Source organism: Phocoena sinus, chromosome 1, assembly GCF_008692025.1.
Source record: "Phocoena sinus isolate mPhoSin1 chromosome 1, mPhoSin1.pri, whole genome shotgun sequence".
NCBI lineage: Eukaryota > Metazoa > Chordata > Mammalia > Artiodactyla > Phocoenidae > Phocoena > Phocoena sinus.
Genome location: NC_045763.1, coordinates 9,604,944 through 9,620,505, shown reverse-complemented (window position 1 = coordinate 9,620,505; position 15,562 = coordinate 9,604,944). Strand labels below are relative to the sequence as shown.

The 15,562-nt window shown below is 40.4% G+C and overlaps 1 protein-coding gene across 11 annotated transcripts in view; it reads right to left on the bottom strand.

Moving 5' to 3' along the window:
* The window catches only part of VPS13D (vacuolar protein sorting 13 homolog D), a 245,762-nt gene that overhangs the window by 198,699 nt on the left and 31,501 nt on the right, over positions 1–15,562 (bottom strand). For all 11 annotated transcript variants that reach the window (XR_004347228.1, XR_004347280.1, XM_032608838.1 and 8 more), the window contains 6 exons: positions 14,639–14,771; positions 10,338–12,551; positions 9,051–9,202; positions 5,316–6,347; positions 3,127–3,217; positions 1,207–1,333 (listed from right to left, as the gene is read on the bottom strand). Coding sequence is in view for 9 of the 11 variants with exons in the window: in XM_032608838.1 (XP_032464729.1) it covers positions 1,207–1,333; positions 3,127–3,217; positions 5,316–6,347; positions 9,051–9,202; positions 10,338–12,551; positions 14,639–14,771 (3,749 nt within the window). In the remaining 2 variants the exon portion in view is untranslated. The remainder of the gene's footprint in view (positions 1–1,206; positions 1,334–3,126; positions 3,218–5,315; positions 6,348–9,050; positions 9,203–10,337; positions 12,552–14,638; positions 14,772–15,562) is intronic.

Sequence of the window (15,562 nt, the reverse complement as noted above, 5' to 3'; positions counted from 1 at the left end):
CAACAGAACCAAAGTTTCTGGGGCAATCTGTCTTCTGGAAGCTGAAAGAAGTCTTCTTTTTACTTCAGTGAAATGCAAGCTAAAGAGTTTTAGCATCTACATTCACAGGTAAATTAGAAAACTTTTACAAATGGTTTTAAATTTAATGGAACATGATGCCATAATAATAAATTATTATACAGGACACAGTCACTGGGGAAAGAACTCGTATTAGGTGAGCACCTATTTTGTGTCAGGCAGAGAGTTAAGAGCTTGACATTAATTATCTCATTTATTAGAGAACCATGCCACTGTGGTAGGTAACAGTGCAAACAAATCAATCTAAATTCTCAGAACAGTATGGTATACTTCCTCTGGAAAGGAAAGAAAAAGTTCTCAGACATCTTTAGGGACCATTTTTCTCAACTCTGGTTGAACATTAAAATCACTCTGGCAGGACTTCCCTGGTGGTCCAGTGGTTAAGACTCCGTGCTTCCAATGCAGGGGGCGCGGGTTTGATTCCTGGTCAGGGAATTAAGATCCCACATGCTGTGCGGCACGGCCAAAAAATTTTTTAAAATCACTTCGGCAAGTTTAAAAAAAAAAAAGAATACTACTTCAGACCAGAGTATCTGGGAGCAGAGCTGGATACCTATATTTTCTAACAGTTCCCTGAGAGGTTGAAAACCCAGGCTTTTAAACTTTCTGCTTTCTGAGAAAACCATTCTTTAATAACTACATAGGCTAAAAATGCCTTCTAAGTTCTAAAATTGAATATAGATTATGTTTGTACTGGGAAAAATGCGTAATGTAATTTAAAACCTGTATCTTCAACAACTTTCTCAGGCTGAAATCATTCCAGAACATTCAGAGCTAGATGGAAATTGATCTAACATAGTCCCCTCAATATTTCGATAGAAAAACTGATGCATGGAGATTAAGTGACTTGCTCAAAGTCACATAACAAGTTGGTGTGAAACCAGACTAATAATAATCATAATTATTTCAATCATACCCCATTTATTTATTAAGCCTGAGTCGCCCACTTCAATGCAGATCCATTGCATTGGACATATATAAATCAAGATTCCCCATAACTAGATCAAATCAATTTTACGTAAGATGTTACGATTTTTTAAAACTTTTCTTCATTGTTTAGCTGACAAGAATTTGAAACAAGCAGCAATTATGACAAAATGTTAAGTGAGAAAAAATCGGTATTTTTACTTGAAAGTCTGGAAGATGAGTGCTTCTTCCCCACTGGTAGTGAACCGTTCTCTATAGAACTCTCCATGGGATGTAAGGTCACTCAGAGACAGGCTCCCAATGCTTCCCTGTAAGGCCAGGTCTCCTTCTAGGAATGTTAAAAATTAGAACACATTCTTATGTATCTTTTTTCTGTCACACACCTTAAATCTGCCTGAAACAAAAATTGATACACACATGCTTCAGACTTTACACCATTTAATAAAACAAAATTCAAAAGAAAATTTTCATATTCCTATACACCCAGAAAAATATTTTATGCACTATTGCAAATAGTCTCAATGGAGAAGTCCAAAGGGACTGAAACAATACTGCAGCATCACCCTTTAACACTTACAAGGGGGAAAAAGTTCAATGCACACACGATTTAAAGGATAAGACATTTACAAATACAGATAAAAATGTGATCTCTTCTGAGATCAGACCACTAATTAGAATTAGTGAAATATCATAAGGTCTATTTTGTACTACGGACAAAAGAATAAAGGAGGAGCTTCCCTGGTGGTGCAGTGGTTGACAGTCCGCCTGCCGATGCAGGGGACACAGTTCGTGCCCCGGTCCGGGAGGATCCCACATGCCGTGGAGCGGCTGGGCCCGTGAGCCATGGCCGCTGAGCCTGCGCGTCCGGAGCCTGTGCTCCGCAACGGGAGAGGCCACAGCAGTGAGAGGCCCGCGTACCGCAAAAAAAAAAAAAAAAAAAAAAAGAAAAAAGGAGGAAGTGTCAGAGATATGTTACTCGAGCATTAAAAAATGGGTTTTAGTGTGATTTAATTAAAAGGCAAAATTAATGAGACAGACACTGGAGACACAGATTTGAAACTACTCTGACATTACACAAGTAAAGCCCCTGGAAGGTGGGTAGAAGAAAGAAGAAATGTTGAAATGTGCACCTGAGGCGCAAACCTATATGAATCATTCTTAACATGGTGTGGATATTGAAAAGGAATATTCTGCACTGCTGCTTCTGTGAAACAAACTTTATCATCATAATTAGCATTACAGAACAATGACTGAGGTGTATATATTTGTCAGGCTAGTTCTGCGCCCAATGAACTGAAGACACATACTTATTTTTGAGCCCTAATGTCCTCTAACAAAAATACACAAGCTTCTCCCAATTCTAAAGACCCATCTCTTCTAGGAGCCTTTTATAATTAATTTATACCAGGCATGAAATCTCAATTTTAGTTCATCCCGTCCCCAAAAGACATTCTTATTTTACTACAGAATCAACATTGGAGCTTTGTAATCTTCCTTATTTCATTACCAGTTGCTTAAAAAAGGAGCGGTATTTTATGCACACTGTAAATCCCTCTGATTTAGAACTTGATATAGCTCCTCTCTTGTGTGCTACTAGGAATTTCAACCTATGGAGTCCCATTAGAAAGAATGCTAGCTTTGCTACAATATCCCCCTGCCTAAACCACCCCCTATCGGTGGCTTCCCCTATGCATGGCAACAGACTGAACACGTGCCCTGGTTTCCCAGAGACGGCCCTGTTATATGCCTGTTTCCCAGCTGTAATTATGAATAATGCCCCCTTTCACTCCCCAAAATGTCCTAATTTTAGACAAAGAAATTACATAGTCACCCAGATAGTCTGTTTAAAAACACAGATAGGTGTCAGGACCCCATCCCAACCTAAAGAATCAGATTCCTGGGATGGGGAAGGAGTTGTGCCGACGTGTGCATTTCTAACGAGCTACCCAGATGATTCTGATCCACAGACCAGTATTGGGGCACCACCACCACAAATCATGGCCAGGCTAGTAACCACAACCAAGCCACTGAGCCACACCTTAGCCAGTAAGGACAGTTAGATTTGTAAACAGCATGTTCAAACTCTTCCCAGATTTTGCAAGTCTGATTTTCCCCACTTACCAATCATTTCCAGGTGTGCCACTAATTTGGACACATTTGCTTTAGCAAGCTCACTGGTGGTCTTATTCAGCAGGAGAGAGAGCGAATGAACCTAAGAACACAGAAGGTAAAGCAAGGCAAATATTACTGAGGGGAAAAAAGGTAACTTTCAGGCAAACAGCATCAAGAAAGATGCTGCAAGTCTCGGGAAATTTGAAGATAAAGCTTTTATTTTACTGATGCCATCTTCATTTCAGCTTTTCTTAGTCAGCTAAACCATAATAAGAGGAGAGAGCTGATAGGAAAGGAACTCTGTTGTTTCTTGGTATTTTTGGTTTTCAGGTTTTTGCGGGTTTTTTTGGCCTCGTCTATTCTTTGTTAGTGAAATGTTTTACATTATAAAACAATTTTTCCCCTTTTTGCATTCATCTCTAACATCGCACTATTTTGTTATCACTCACACAGATTAAGTAAAGTTCACCCTAAGAAATCCGTCAAAGCAAAATGATAAATACACTTAATGTTTAATGTCTTTGGACAAGTATTTAATAGAAGCCCGTGGTGACCAACTGGGACTTCACTTAGGAACTACAATCCAAGATTTTCTTTCCCAGAGACAACTATAAATAGAAGAAAACCAAAATCCTCTGTCTTGGGAACAGCGTTCTCTGAAACAAAGAAATACTGTATTGTAATACTGTCATTTTAACCACAAAAAGGACTCTGTGTCTCTGATTTGTTGAGGCAGGTACCTCTGAGTGTTATCACTGGGGTGAGGCCCTGATTGAAGAGAAGGAAGGAGAGAAGAGGGGACGGAGAACAGATCAAACCCCCATTCACACACTCTGCTCCCGAGTGGCAGAGCCCAGCGATACCCACGCCTTTATCTTTCATGCCTACCACAAAGTAGGTGATCGGTACATGTCTGATGAATGGGGAAAAAATGGAAAAAGAAAAGAAAATAATAGAAGGAAAGGAAGGAGAAAAATCATGTGTAGGGGAAGGCAGAGAAAAAAGGAGAGAATTATTACAGATGAAGCAATGACCCTGCACCACAGAGGGTCCCCTTGCAGTAGTTTTTGGACATGGACAACAGAAGGAGCTCGAGGGAATGAGACCTTCATGAAGGGGGAAGTAAAAACACCTCTAGCCACTTAATCACCAAAATAATGTACGTAATGGGCCTAAAAATGCTCTGCTTAGAGGAATCCAGCTATCACCACCTGAGCCCACTCTTAGCATGGATCTTAGAGTCACCAGAAGTGGGACAACCGGATGTTGTAGACCTCCTGGTGTAACTCAATAGGAAGCACTCAGCACCACCTCTGAAGGGTGTTTACCAAAAAGTCGAACCTGAACCTGATCAAGTCTCTAGAGCTAACTTCCATTTCTAAAATAAGAGGATAAAAGAAGTCAAATGGTACCATAAGGACACAAAGAGACAAATCCAGAGTGCGGGACACTCTAGGGGACACTAACCCAGTTTCTACAAGACAACTGCATGGGAGGAAAAGGTGGGGGGAAGTACCATTCACTGAATGGTCATCTCTGCCACACACGTGAGGAGGGCCTTACCTACATCATCTCATTGAATCCTCACAACCCAATGACATAGGCACCATTAAACACCCTACGTTTATTGATGAAAAACTTGAAGGAGAAAGAGGCTAAATAATTTGTCCCCAGCCACACAGCTGCATGGTTACAACAAAAATGCCAGGATTCAAATCTAGGCAAATCTGACATTCAAGACTTCATTTTTAACACCTGTACTGTTGCTCTCAATAAAAGCCAGTAATGTTCTGAGTGAGAGGGAGATGATGACAATAGGCACATTTTAAAGTAGCTACTATGTACTGGACATGTTGCCAGGTGCTTTACATAATTCCCTCATTTAGTTATCATAGTGAGATGATGGAAGATGAGGAAACAGAGGCTTAGAGAAACTAAGTAATTCCAATGAACTATACAGCCCAAAGGAAAGACAAGAAGTTACTGAAACCATTTATTTCCCCTGCCTCCAGATGGGATTAATGCTAAAACCTTTTCTAAAATACGAATGTCTACCCTTTTGTAAGAGACATCCAGAAAACCATATAGCTCCCCTGCCAATAAGAAGAATTTTCTAGAGTAAATGTACAATGACAGCATTTAAGTAAAAAAGCCCACATTCATTCTTAGAACTTACGGGAGCCAAAGAGGACTGATACCTTGAGATCCAGTTTGGTGTTAACTGGATCCTGAAGTTCAGACTCTATTAAAGCGCTTGGCTCTGACTTCACGTTTTGTAGAATGTCCTCAGGCGGCACCTTCACTGCATGGTTGTCTGCAGTGGAGCCAATTCCAAAAAAATCTAGTATCATGACCCAGGTCTGCAGTGTGATCAGCACATCCAAGCAGTTAAAATCAACATCAATGCTCCGGTTAACTCGATTATAACTGGAAGAGAATTCTGGATGCTTCTTATCCACCAAGAATATATTGATATGAACCAAGGAATCATCAAATTTACTCCTTCCAGCAAGTATCTTGGGCTCCTCTACTGTTGGAGAAGGAGGTGGGGTCAAGGGACAGTCCTTGTCCTGGACTTCCTTTTGCTTCTTCCGGGAGGCTGAAATGGGTCTCTGATACAGCTGAAAGACATTAGGAGCTTCTTCCATGTGGGAAGGGAGAGACCGAGGCATATCCGGATACTCCACGTTGGACACAGAAGGGCAAGACTGAGAGAGATACTCTTTTTGTGCTAAACTAGATGGCTTAGGGGCTCCCCGAGACACCATCAGGTTCTTATATTTGGAATCTGGATTTTTCTCCAATAAGTCTTCCATCAGCAGAGAGCGCAGGGCAATCTGAATGGATAAAGTCTGAGGATGGTCTTTACTGAATTCCACCTCAAAATCCTGAAATTTTAAGCTCACAAGACCTTGCGCCCCCAAAGTCAGATCTCCACTTAGCTGAACTTGAAGCTCTGATATACAGAAGTTGGCTTGAATCTGGGTAAAAGATTTGACTTCCTTAAAAGACAAGGACTTTTGAGAAGAGTTAGAAAGGCTGCAGTGGCTGAACAATCCGTTCTCCTTCCTTTCAACGGAAGGTTCTCCACAGGCACCGAGGGAAGGCAGAGGAGAGTTAGGGCAAGGTGAGGAGGTGGCACTGACTGGAAGCTTATTCAGGTCTTCACTGTACACGAGATTGTCCAGAGTTTGTAAAACCTGCTCATATACATGCTTTGCTAACACCACCTGTATTCAAAGAGAAAAATTCAGTTATTCTGCTACTGTCATCAACTGCACTCATATGCACTGCCCACTAATTTTTTATGGCTTTCCCCGAGAAGTTGTAACTCAGGTGACAGCAAGGACTATCTCTTTTGTTTCTTTTTTGTCCTTACCTCTCTGTGACCCGTATCTATTCACAAGGCCCTCCCCAAGTACCTCACAGAATAATCTACACACAATAAATGTTCAGTAAGTGCTATTAACTGTAGGCCTGAATCAGCAAAACACTTTCTAACCCCAAAAAACAACCTCAAAAATTGAAGGGAATACTGCCAAAAGTCTAATGTGGTTATACCTTAGGACTGAGAAACAAGACTCATGGTTCTAAAACTCACTGATCATCACCAATTAGTATAACAACCTAAGCTTAGTACAGCTGATCAAACAGTACTTTTTAATGATAGTAATGATAATGATGCAGATCCATGATTACTTGTTACTCCCTTCCTTTGTTTTTAATTACAATTTCTTAATAAAACTGTTTTCAGGGAAGTTTTTTATTTACTGAAGGATAATTTTTTAACAGAGGCATTCCAAACAGATACAGAAAAAACAGAATTAGAAGGTGATCATTTTGTAGCCCCTAAATAAATAACGTATCCCACCACAGTTATCAGTGAATAAGACCTTACACGAGTGACTGACAGGGAATTTTACGATGGAGGGATCAGCTTCCTGCCACCTGAACACAGTCAACAATTTTGGCATCACTAATGTCAATCAGACATTACGTGCCTCCTGATATCATATGACATAAAGTACACTGCACCACCTTTGAAGTGTTCTGGCCAAAAAAAACAGTCCTGAATCCAGTTAAACCTGCAGAGTTAACTTACAATTTACAGAAAATGGGGGGGACAAGTTCAGTGACACCACAAACTAACGGCCAAATCCGGACTGTGGGACATTGCGCAGGACAACTGACCTAGTTTTCCCAACAAAATAATGTCATGGGGGGAAAAAAATGAGAGGGAAACTAAATGAATAGAGACCCACAAGTTGTACCATCCAAATGCAATGTACAGACCTTGTCTGGATCCTGATTCAAACAAACCAAAAGTGAAAAGACGTTTTTGAAACTATCAAAAATGTCTCTGAAATCTGAAAATGGATTAAAATTCAGATGACACCAAGGAATCTTCATTAATTTTGTAAGGCATGATAATACCATTATAATTATTTTTTTAAATGCACATAGTTTGTAGTGATACATTCCAAATATATAGGGTTAAAAATGGCATGAGGTCTGGGATTTGCCTTAAAATATTTCCCCAAAGGAAAATAAGAATGGACGAGACACATGCGGCAAAATCTTGGTAACTGCTGAATCTGAGTGATGGGTATATGAGGTTTATTAGACAATTCTACTTTTGTCTATTTTTAAAATCTTTCATAATAAAATATTTTTTCATTATTTAAATTACTAAATTATTTTAAAGAATTATTTAAAATAATTTTTTAAGATTTTCATCAAAAACAACAGTAAGGGGTTTCCCTGGTGGCGCAGTGGTTGAGAGTCCGCCTGCCGATGTAGGGGACACGGGTTCATGCCCCGGTCCGGGAAGATCCCACATGCCGCGGAGCGGCTGGGCCCGTGAGCCATGGCCGCTGGGCCTGCGCATCCGGAGCGTGTGCTCCGCAACGGGAGAGGCCACAACAGTGAGAGGCCCGCGCACCGCAAAAAAAAAAAACAACAGTAAGTCGATGGTAACCATAAGATAATAAGTCAATATAATCCAACAGAATTCACATTATGTGCTATATTTAAGCTGAAATATTCATCCTAAGTAACCACCACTGATGAGGCAAAAGTTTAAAAGAGAAAAAGGAAAAACCCTAGAAGCCAAAAAGGAAAAGCTTTGGGGAAAGTTCTCTCACCCAGAGACCCTTATCTAGGAACCACTGATGTCAAAAAGTATGTATGTTCTGTTAACAGCACTCCTGGGTTACTCCAGAGCAACTGCCAGACAGACTAGTAACCAAATACTGCCCAAGGCCAGGGTCCACTGTCCTAAGATCCTGCCTGTCCTTGCTGTTTTATAATGTTATGCTTTTTGCTCTCATGCCTGTGAAAGCAGGAAAAATGACACTTTCGAAGGAAAAAGGATGACAGGTGTATACACACATACACCACACACACACACACACACACACACACACACACACACACACACACACACACACACACACACACCCCCGGACCATTTCATTTCAATGAGGGGCAAGACTAATTCTCCCTTGAAGGGATCTGTCAACAGCTCAGATAATCACATTGTTTTACAGGCTGGGCCAAATGTGTCAGAAGTGTGACAAGAATTATAACTTTCTGGGAAAGAGAGACTGACTTTTTAAGCAATAATTTTCCTCGTTTCTTAATGGCAATGGAATTAAGGATTTGCCCTCTTCCTCTACATAATTCGCCCCTCTCCACATGAAGAAGGCTAACAAGACTGATTCCCCAGTGATAGAAGGACATGATAAAAGGATTCCATGGTTCATTGGAAGAAGTTATTGACAATAATATGAATAATATCTCTTTGAATTTATATATTTTCCTTCCAACATTTTATATATACAAAATATAAATATAACATACGTATATAATATAAATGTAAAATAATTACATAATTTCAACTGTCCTGACATAAAAATCAATAACGTGTTTACCTGCACCGGATTGACAAATTTTCCTTCTATCTTCATGATACTAGAAGTTCCCAGGTCATCTGGACTAAGGGAGAAAGTCAATTCAGATTCTCTCTCTACAGGGATCTTCTCCAGTTTAAACTGAATGGTCGTGTTGTTCAGGATGTGAAAAGCTGGCATAAAAGAGAGGAAATGACAGACTGGAAACATTCATATTTACTGCGTTCCTGCTGATTAAGTAGAGCGTGTATAGAACAAAGCCCAGGAGTTGCTCCTAGACCAGGAGGGCAGGTTAGCCTGGCACCTGGGGTCTATGACTGAATACAAACTTTGGTAATTATCCCAAGACCAAAACTCATAGCAAGCAGAGGTATAAGATAAATTTATACCCAAAAAGTAACAGTTATTTTCATGACATGCTCCACTTGGTGGCTTCAAAATATGGTGCAGTGAACATTAACCCAGGCCAGGGTCCATGTTAAGCTTCTCTTAACCTCCCAAGCTGGCATTTTCCAAACCAAATTGCTCATCCATGTCCAGCTTTAGATTGATCCCTCTTATTGGACCTAAGTCAGAATCACAGACAATATAAGGTTCTAAGTAAACAACTTCTAACCCAAGCAGAGAAAGCAATCTTTTGGTAAGTATGTAAATCAATCGGTGAACACAGCTGAGAACCATAGGAGAAGTTCTCAAAGGCATTAATTTCTTCACCAATGAATAAGGCCGTCTAGGGCTTACCTGATTCCTGTGGATGCCAAGACTATTAATAGATTGAACTGTTCGGTTTTAGCAGATCAGATCGAGAACACAAACTGGCATTTTATTCCTAAAACCCTGGACCAAACCATTACAGAAGATGACAGGATACTCAAAGGAGAACATAACATCCAGAGACTAAGTTTCGTATTCTATTTCTGTCAATCCCTCCAGCTGCCTTAGACTACGATATTTAACTAGGAAAGATCTACAGCTTAGGAATGAAAAAAATCAGATGCATTTGACCAAATTACATAATACTCTAACAGAATCCACCCACTGAATCCCTGTGAATGAACACTCACCCAATAGGTCCACTTAAAAAAAAAAAAATCTTATTTTGCCAAATATGGTAATCAATGGAAAAAGTTGCAAACATACCAACCTAATATGAAGCATTCTAATAAAATTCTATTTTGATTTCTTAAATATTAACCAGGGATAATTCTAAAAGAAAGGTTTTTGTAGTTATTTTAAGCCAAGTACTATCTACACGAGCTGGGTTTGGAATCTTTAAACAAAATGAGACAAAAGATACACACTCCTCACCTTGACCTCTATGCAAAGATTCAAAGAAATCATGTCGGGTGAAATGAGCTTCCTCTTGACTATTGGCACTGGCAGACCCAGAAGGAGGGCAAAACGCCCGGCTCACTTCAGGCCCAGGGCCCTCTCTGCCTGCCAACTGGGTGCAATTCAAAGAATATAATTTAATGTCTTTGATTTCCACTTGCAGACGGTCACTTCTGGATTCATCATCTCCTGCTACAAAATTCTGGATGAATATCTGTCCCAAGTGTCCTACCAACAACTCAGGACTCCCAGGTTTCCGAGGGATAGAAACAACTGGTGATTCAATGTTTATGTTCAAGATTAGCTTTACAGTGTCGGAATGAGATGCACCTAGGCCAAACCCATATGTTTCATTTTCTTCTAAGATAAAGGATTCCCGGGCCTTCCTTGGAGTTTCAAAGAGTGATACCATCTCAGTGTACTCGGCCGTCTTGGTGGCTAGGACTGTGGTGACTTTGGTGGCTGCGCTTTTCAGCATATTTCGAAAATTTTCTTCCAGCTCATCCATGGACAATGTCAACTCCTTCAAAAATTTAGCAGAGTGGTTGTAATGCAAGGAAGCCATCTTGAGGTTGAGAAAACATTCCTGTTTAAATTTCTCAACAAAGGTGAAACTCAGAGCTTCAGTGAGGGCTGCATCTTCCATTCTGACAAATACAGATTCAAAGTAGCCAATATCACTGATGATATTTTCATAGCCTATGGAATTCCCAATGCTGACAACATATTGGTTCTTAACATTCTCCTGTGTTAAATCCATAAGCTGCAAACAGCCAAGAGAACCGTTCATGTCAAATGTGCTGCCCATGGAGACGTTAACTTTGGTGCCACCTATACTTGCCGTTGCAATTTTTCTGCCATATTTCTCTCCATTTGCCATTCCCACTGTCCGAAGGAGCAGCAGGTTAAGTCTGTGGATTTCCACTGCAACCTCGGTGTTTTGTTCATATGTAGATTGGTAAGTTCCTTGTTCCCTAAAGCTTCTTTCGAAATCAGTCATTAAAGGTTGAGGACTCAAATCATCTTTTTCCTTGGGAAAGGATTTTTGAAGAAAACCAATCAGCTCCACAATTGTCTCTGGATTTAGGATGATATCCAAATTATTCACCTGTAACGAAACCACCTGAAGAGTGCTGTCCAAATTCATCGATGGGCACTCTGAACTCACAAACTGATACTCCAGTTTTATGAGGGACTCTTGTTCTTTGGTGAGAATTCTGTCAAGAGAAACACCAGTGGCTGATCGGTCGTTCAGTGTGGCAGTATTAGTGAGGTGGGCCACGTTGGGTCCAGAGACAGGAGACTGGGCTCTGCTATCCCGGAGGCTTCCTGTTGGGATATCAAAGCTCAAGTTCTTATGAGAGGCCATCAAAAGGTCAAAATCAGCACCATATGTCTGCATGGTGTCCACCAGCAGCAAACCATGAACAGTGAGGGAGACTTCGGCATCATAAGGCCTCTTCACAAAGTGAGCGTTGGTACCAAATACCTTGAGCACAGAAATGTACCGGCCGTCGCTCTCAACACCAAGCTGCATACAGTTCACTTTAAATTCAGCCAGGAGGAGCTGTGACTCCACCAGAACCTCCCGGGTATGCTGCTCCAACGCCACGATGCTCTGGGTTAAATTCATCACCGAGTCTTGCAAACTTCCCCGCTGTCCCCCTTGGGGAAAAATCTTCTCTTTAATCTGAGTGTCAAAAGTCTTCATTTCTGGGGTGGTCAGGAGAGCAAAGCAATTCTTTAGAGCAGATATTTTATCTTCATTGATGTGGATCTTTAGGTCTGGTAGGCTGCCTGATAGCACGGCTCCGGGGTACTTGGGATCTGAAGTATAAATCAACCGGCGTTCTAACTGTAGGTGAACGTTGAATTTCTCGACCACATGGGTCGGTCCCACATCAATATCCTGGACATGCTTCCAGTTGTCCTTCACTCGTCCAACCATGATCTGGAGGTCCAGAAAGGACAGCGAGTACCTCTCATACATCTTCGTGCTCATTAAATGTGCTTGAAGCTGCTCTTCACTGAATTCAACTCCAGAAAATGGAGGTGTTTTCTCCCTATTACTGCTGTTTGTCTCGGGAGGTGGGGTGTTAGGAGGTGTGGCAAGAGGGGTCTTATATTCGTCATCACTAAACTGATTCTCTTCAGATGCTGACCCATCCCCACTCTTCCTCTTGGAGTCATCTGCAGATGAAAAAAGAGAAGATTCGAAGTATATGTCTGCTCTTTCCTTCCTCTTCCCTTTAATGTAAGAATTAAGAGAAGTAGAGAATCAACCACCCCAATTTAAAAAATAAATGGATGAAAACTCCAAGCATTATATTCTGTATTTACCATTTATTCAGCATAAACTTATCTACTGATTTGGAAATCAAAACACAAAGAGTAAAAGTGTATGAACATGAGAAAAGATGGAGACCTGCTAACGTAAGAACATATGTCAGGGTGCAGAAGCCAACAACCTGCTGCCCGAAACTGCCCCCACCCCCAATCTGAGCTGCACTGCGTGAGCTGCCATCACCAACCCCTCTTATGGCACTCTCCATATTTGTTTACTTTTTCCTGTATTCATCTATGTGTACATTTTGTCCCCTCCCCCCACTAGAATGTTCTAAAAGAAGAGGTCTCCTCTACCTTCCTCAACACAATACCCCTAGTGCCTAGATCAATGCTTGGCAAGCAGCAACTGCTCGATATGTCATGTTCTAGCCCCAGAATTCACACTCTTAACCCCCCTCTCTTCTGCACCCAAGCAGTGCCAAGACAACAAAAACACATTGCTGGGTTTGCTATGTTTCTATTCCATGTTTGTGTTTTATAAATTCAAGTAGGTGCTTTCTGTGGTTGTGTGATCCTTTTCTTCAGATACAATTCCCTTTTCACATTCCCCTTACGGCCAAACTTTTCCACTCCAGCTCAAATCCTCTACCCTCTTCTCCTCTTCTGATCTTTCAGTAAAATAGGATAAGGCTGAGATTGTTTGATAAGCTTCCTCAATCTCTTTTATCCAATGAATCCTCTCTTTCCTCCCTCCCATCTCAAGGTGAACAATGACTATTTTTTGGATCTAATAATAGTAATGAAATTACCTTCCAGGAGTCTTTCTATGTATGTCCCTAATATCCCTAAATAGATTAAATCTCTATTCCAGAAATTATGTACTGAGAAATAAAATTTATTAAAATACAAAACGTTACACAAGAAATACAATTAAAAACCACAGTGAGATACTACTACACAGTCATAAAAATGGCTGTAATCCAAAAGACAGATAATAACAAACGTTGACGAGGATATAGAGAAACTGGAACTCTCGTAATGCTGGTGAGACAGTAAAAAGGTGCAGCCATTTTACAATCTGGCAGTTCCTCAAAATGTTAAACACAGAGCTGCCATATGACCCAGCAATTCTACACTGAAACAAACCCCAAAGACTGAAAATATACGTCTACACAAAAGCCTATACATTAATGTTCATACCAGCACTACTCACAATAGCCAAAAAGTGGAAACCCAAATGTCCACCAACTGATAAATGGATAAAAAAATGTAGTATATTCATACAAGGGAACATTATTCAGTCACAAATAGGAATGAAGTATTGGTACAGGCTACAACATGGATAAACCTTGAAAACACTATGACAAGTGAAAGAAGTCAGACATAAAAGACCATGTGTTATATGACTCTATTCACGTGAACTGTTCAGAATAGGCAAATCCATAGGGATAGAAAGATTGGTGGTTAGCAAGGGCTCAGAGAGCTGGTAATGGAGAATAACTGCTTATGGGTTTAGACTGTCTTCTTGGGAATGATGAAAATGTTCTGGAATTAGATAACAGTGAGAGTTGCACAATTTTACCAACATACAAAAAACAACTGAATTCTACATTTTCAAATGTATCTCAATAAAACTATTATTAAAAAAGTAACACGTGGGCTTCCCTGGTGGCACAGTGGTTGAGAGTCCGCCTGCCGATGCAGGGGACATGGGTTCGTGCCCCGGTTCAGGAAGACCGCACATGCCACAGAGCGGCTGAGCCCGTGAGCCATGGCCTCTGAGCCTGCGCGTCCGGAGCCTGTGCTCCACAACGGGAGAGGCCACAGCAGTGAGAGGCCCGCGTACCGCCAAAAAAAAAAAAAAAAAGTAACAAGTGAACTCTGTTGTTACAAAATGTTAAATACCTCTCTTTTTAAGCTTTACTTAGTTTAGCACAGAGACACATCAATCTACCACGACATGTCTTCATTACTTCACACTCACACTGTACCTTGGGTATTGGTCAAGAGCATTCTGCCTAGATCCACAACAACCAACACGGGATTCTTGAATTTGAAATCATCAGGAAATATCACCTGAGGGGCAGAAATGTCTAGTCGCACAGTCCACCGTTTACTCTCCTCCTGTAAAAATAAAACAAATGACGATTAAATAACCTTGAACTGCAACTGCTGACAGTGGGCAGCTTTATCAGCTAGGGCTCAAGCCTTCCAGAAAGCCACACTAGGGTCACAGGATGACATAATGGTCTCTGATATTAAAGCAAAATGTTTAAAACAAAAGTGGATCCAAATGTTTAACAATTTGAGACATTACCACAGGCAAATGTCTGAAGTGGGAGAAAAAAATTGGCAAATTACTGGTTTGGTGGGTTGTTTGCTCTTTGATTTTGATGATCAGTGGTTTAAGAAAGGTCTGATTTCTAAATGTACAGGACTTAATACTTTAAAGTATTATAGAAGTTATACAATTCAAATAAAAGTAGAAATCCAAATATTTTTATTTATTCATGGATATTGCTAACCATGAACTTTCAGGCCAAAATACCTTACTGAAAAACATAAGCTTTGACATTTGAAATATAAAAAATAGACCAATTCATGAATTTGTTAACAGTTCTTCCCTGTGACTAAAATTAGCTAATTTATATAAATGCTATCAAAAAAAGCTGTATGTAGTAAAAAGCTAATTTATATAATTATACATAGTAAAAGCTACATGTAGTAAATTATATGTAGTAAAAGCTGATTTATATAAATGTGATCAAAAAGAAACCTCTTGGTCTAAGATAATCAGAAGGTACTAAATGTTGTAATTTGTGTCAAAACACTAGCAAAAACAGAACACAGGAAAAACTCTCCGCCCCTCACTACTTACCCCTAAACATTTCCCTCTGAACACTGCTGCCATGCCT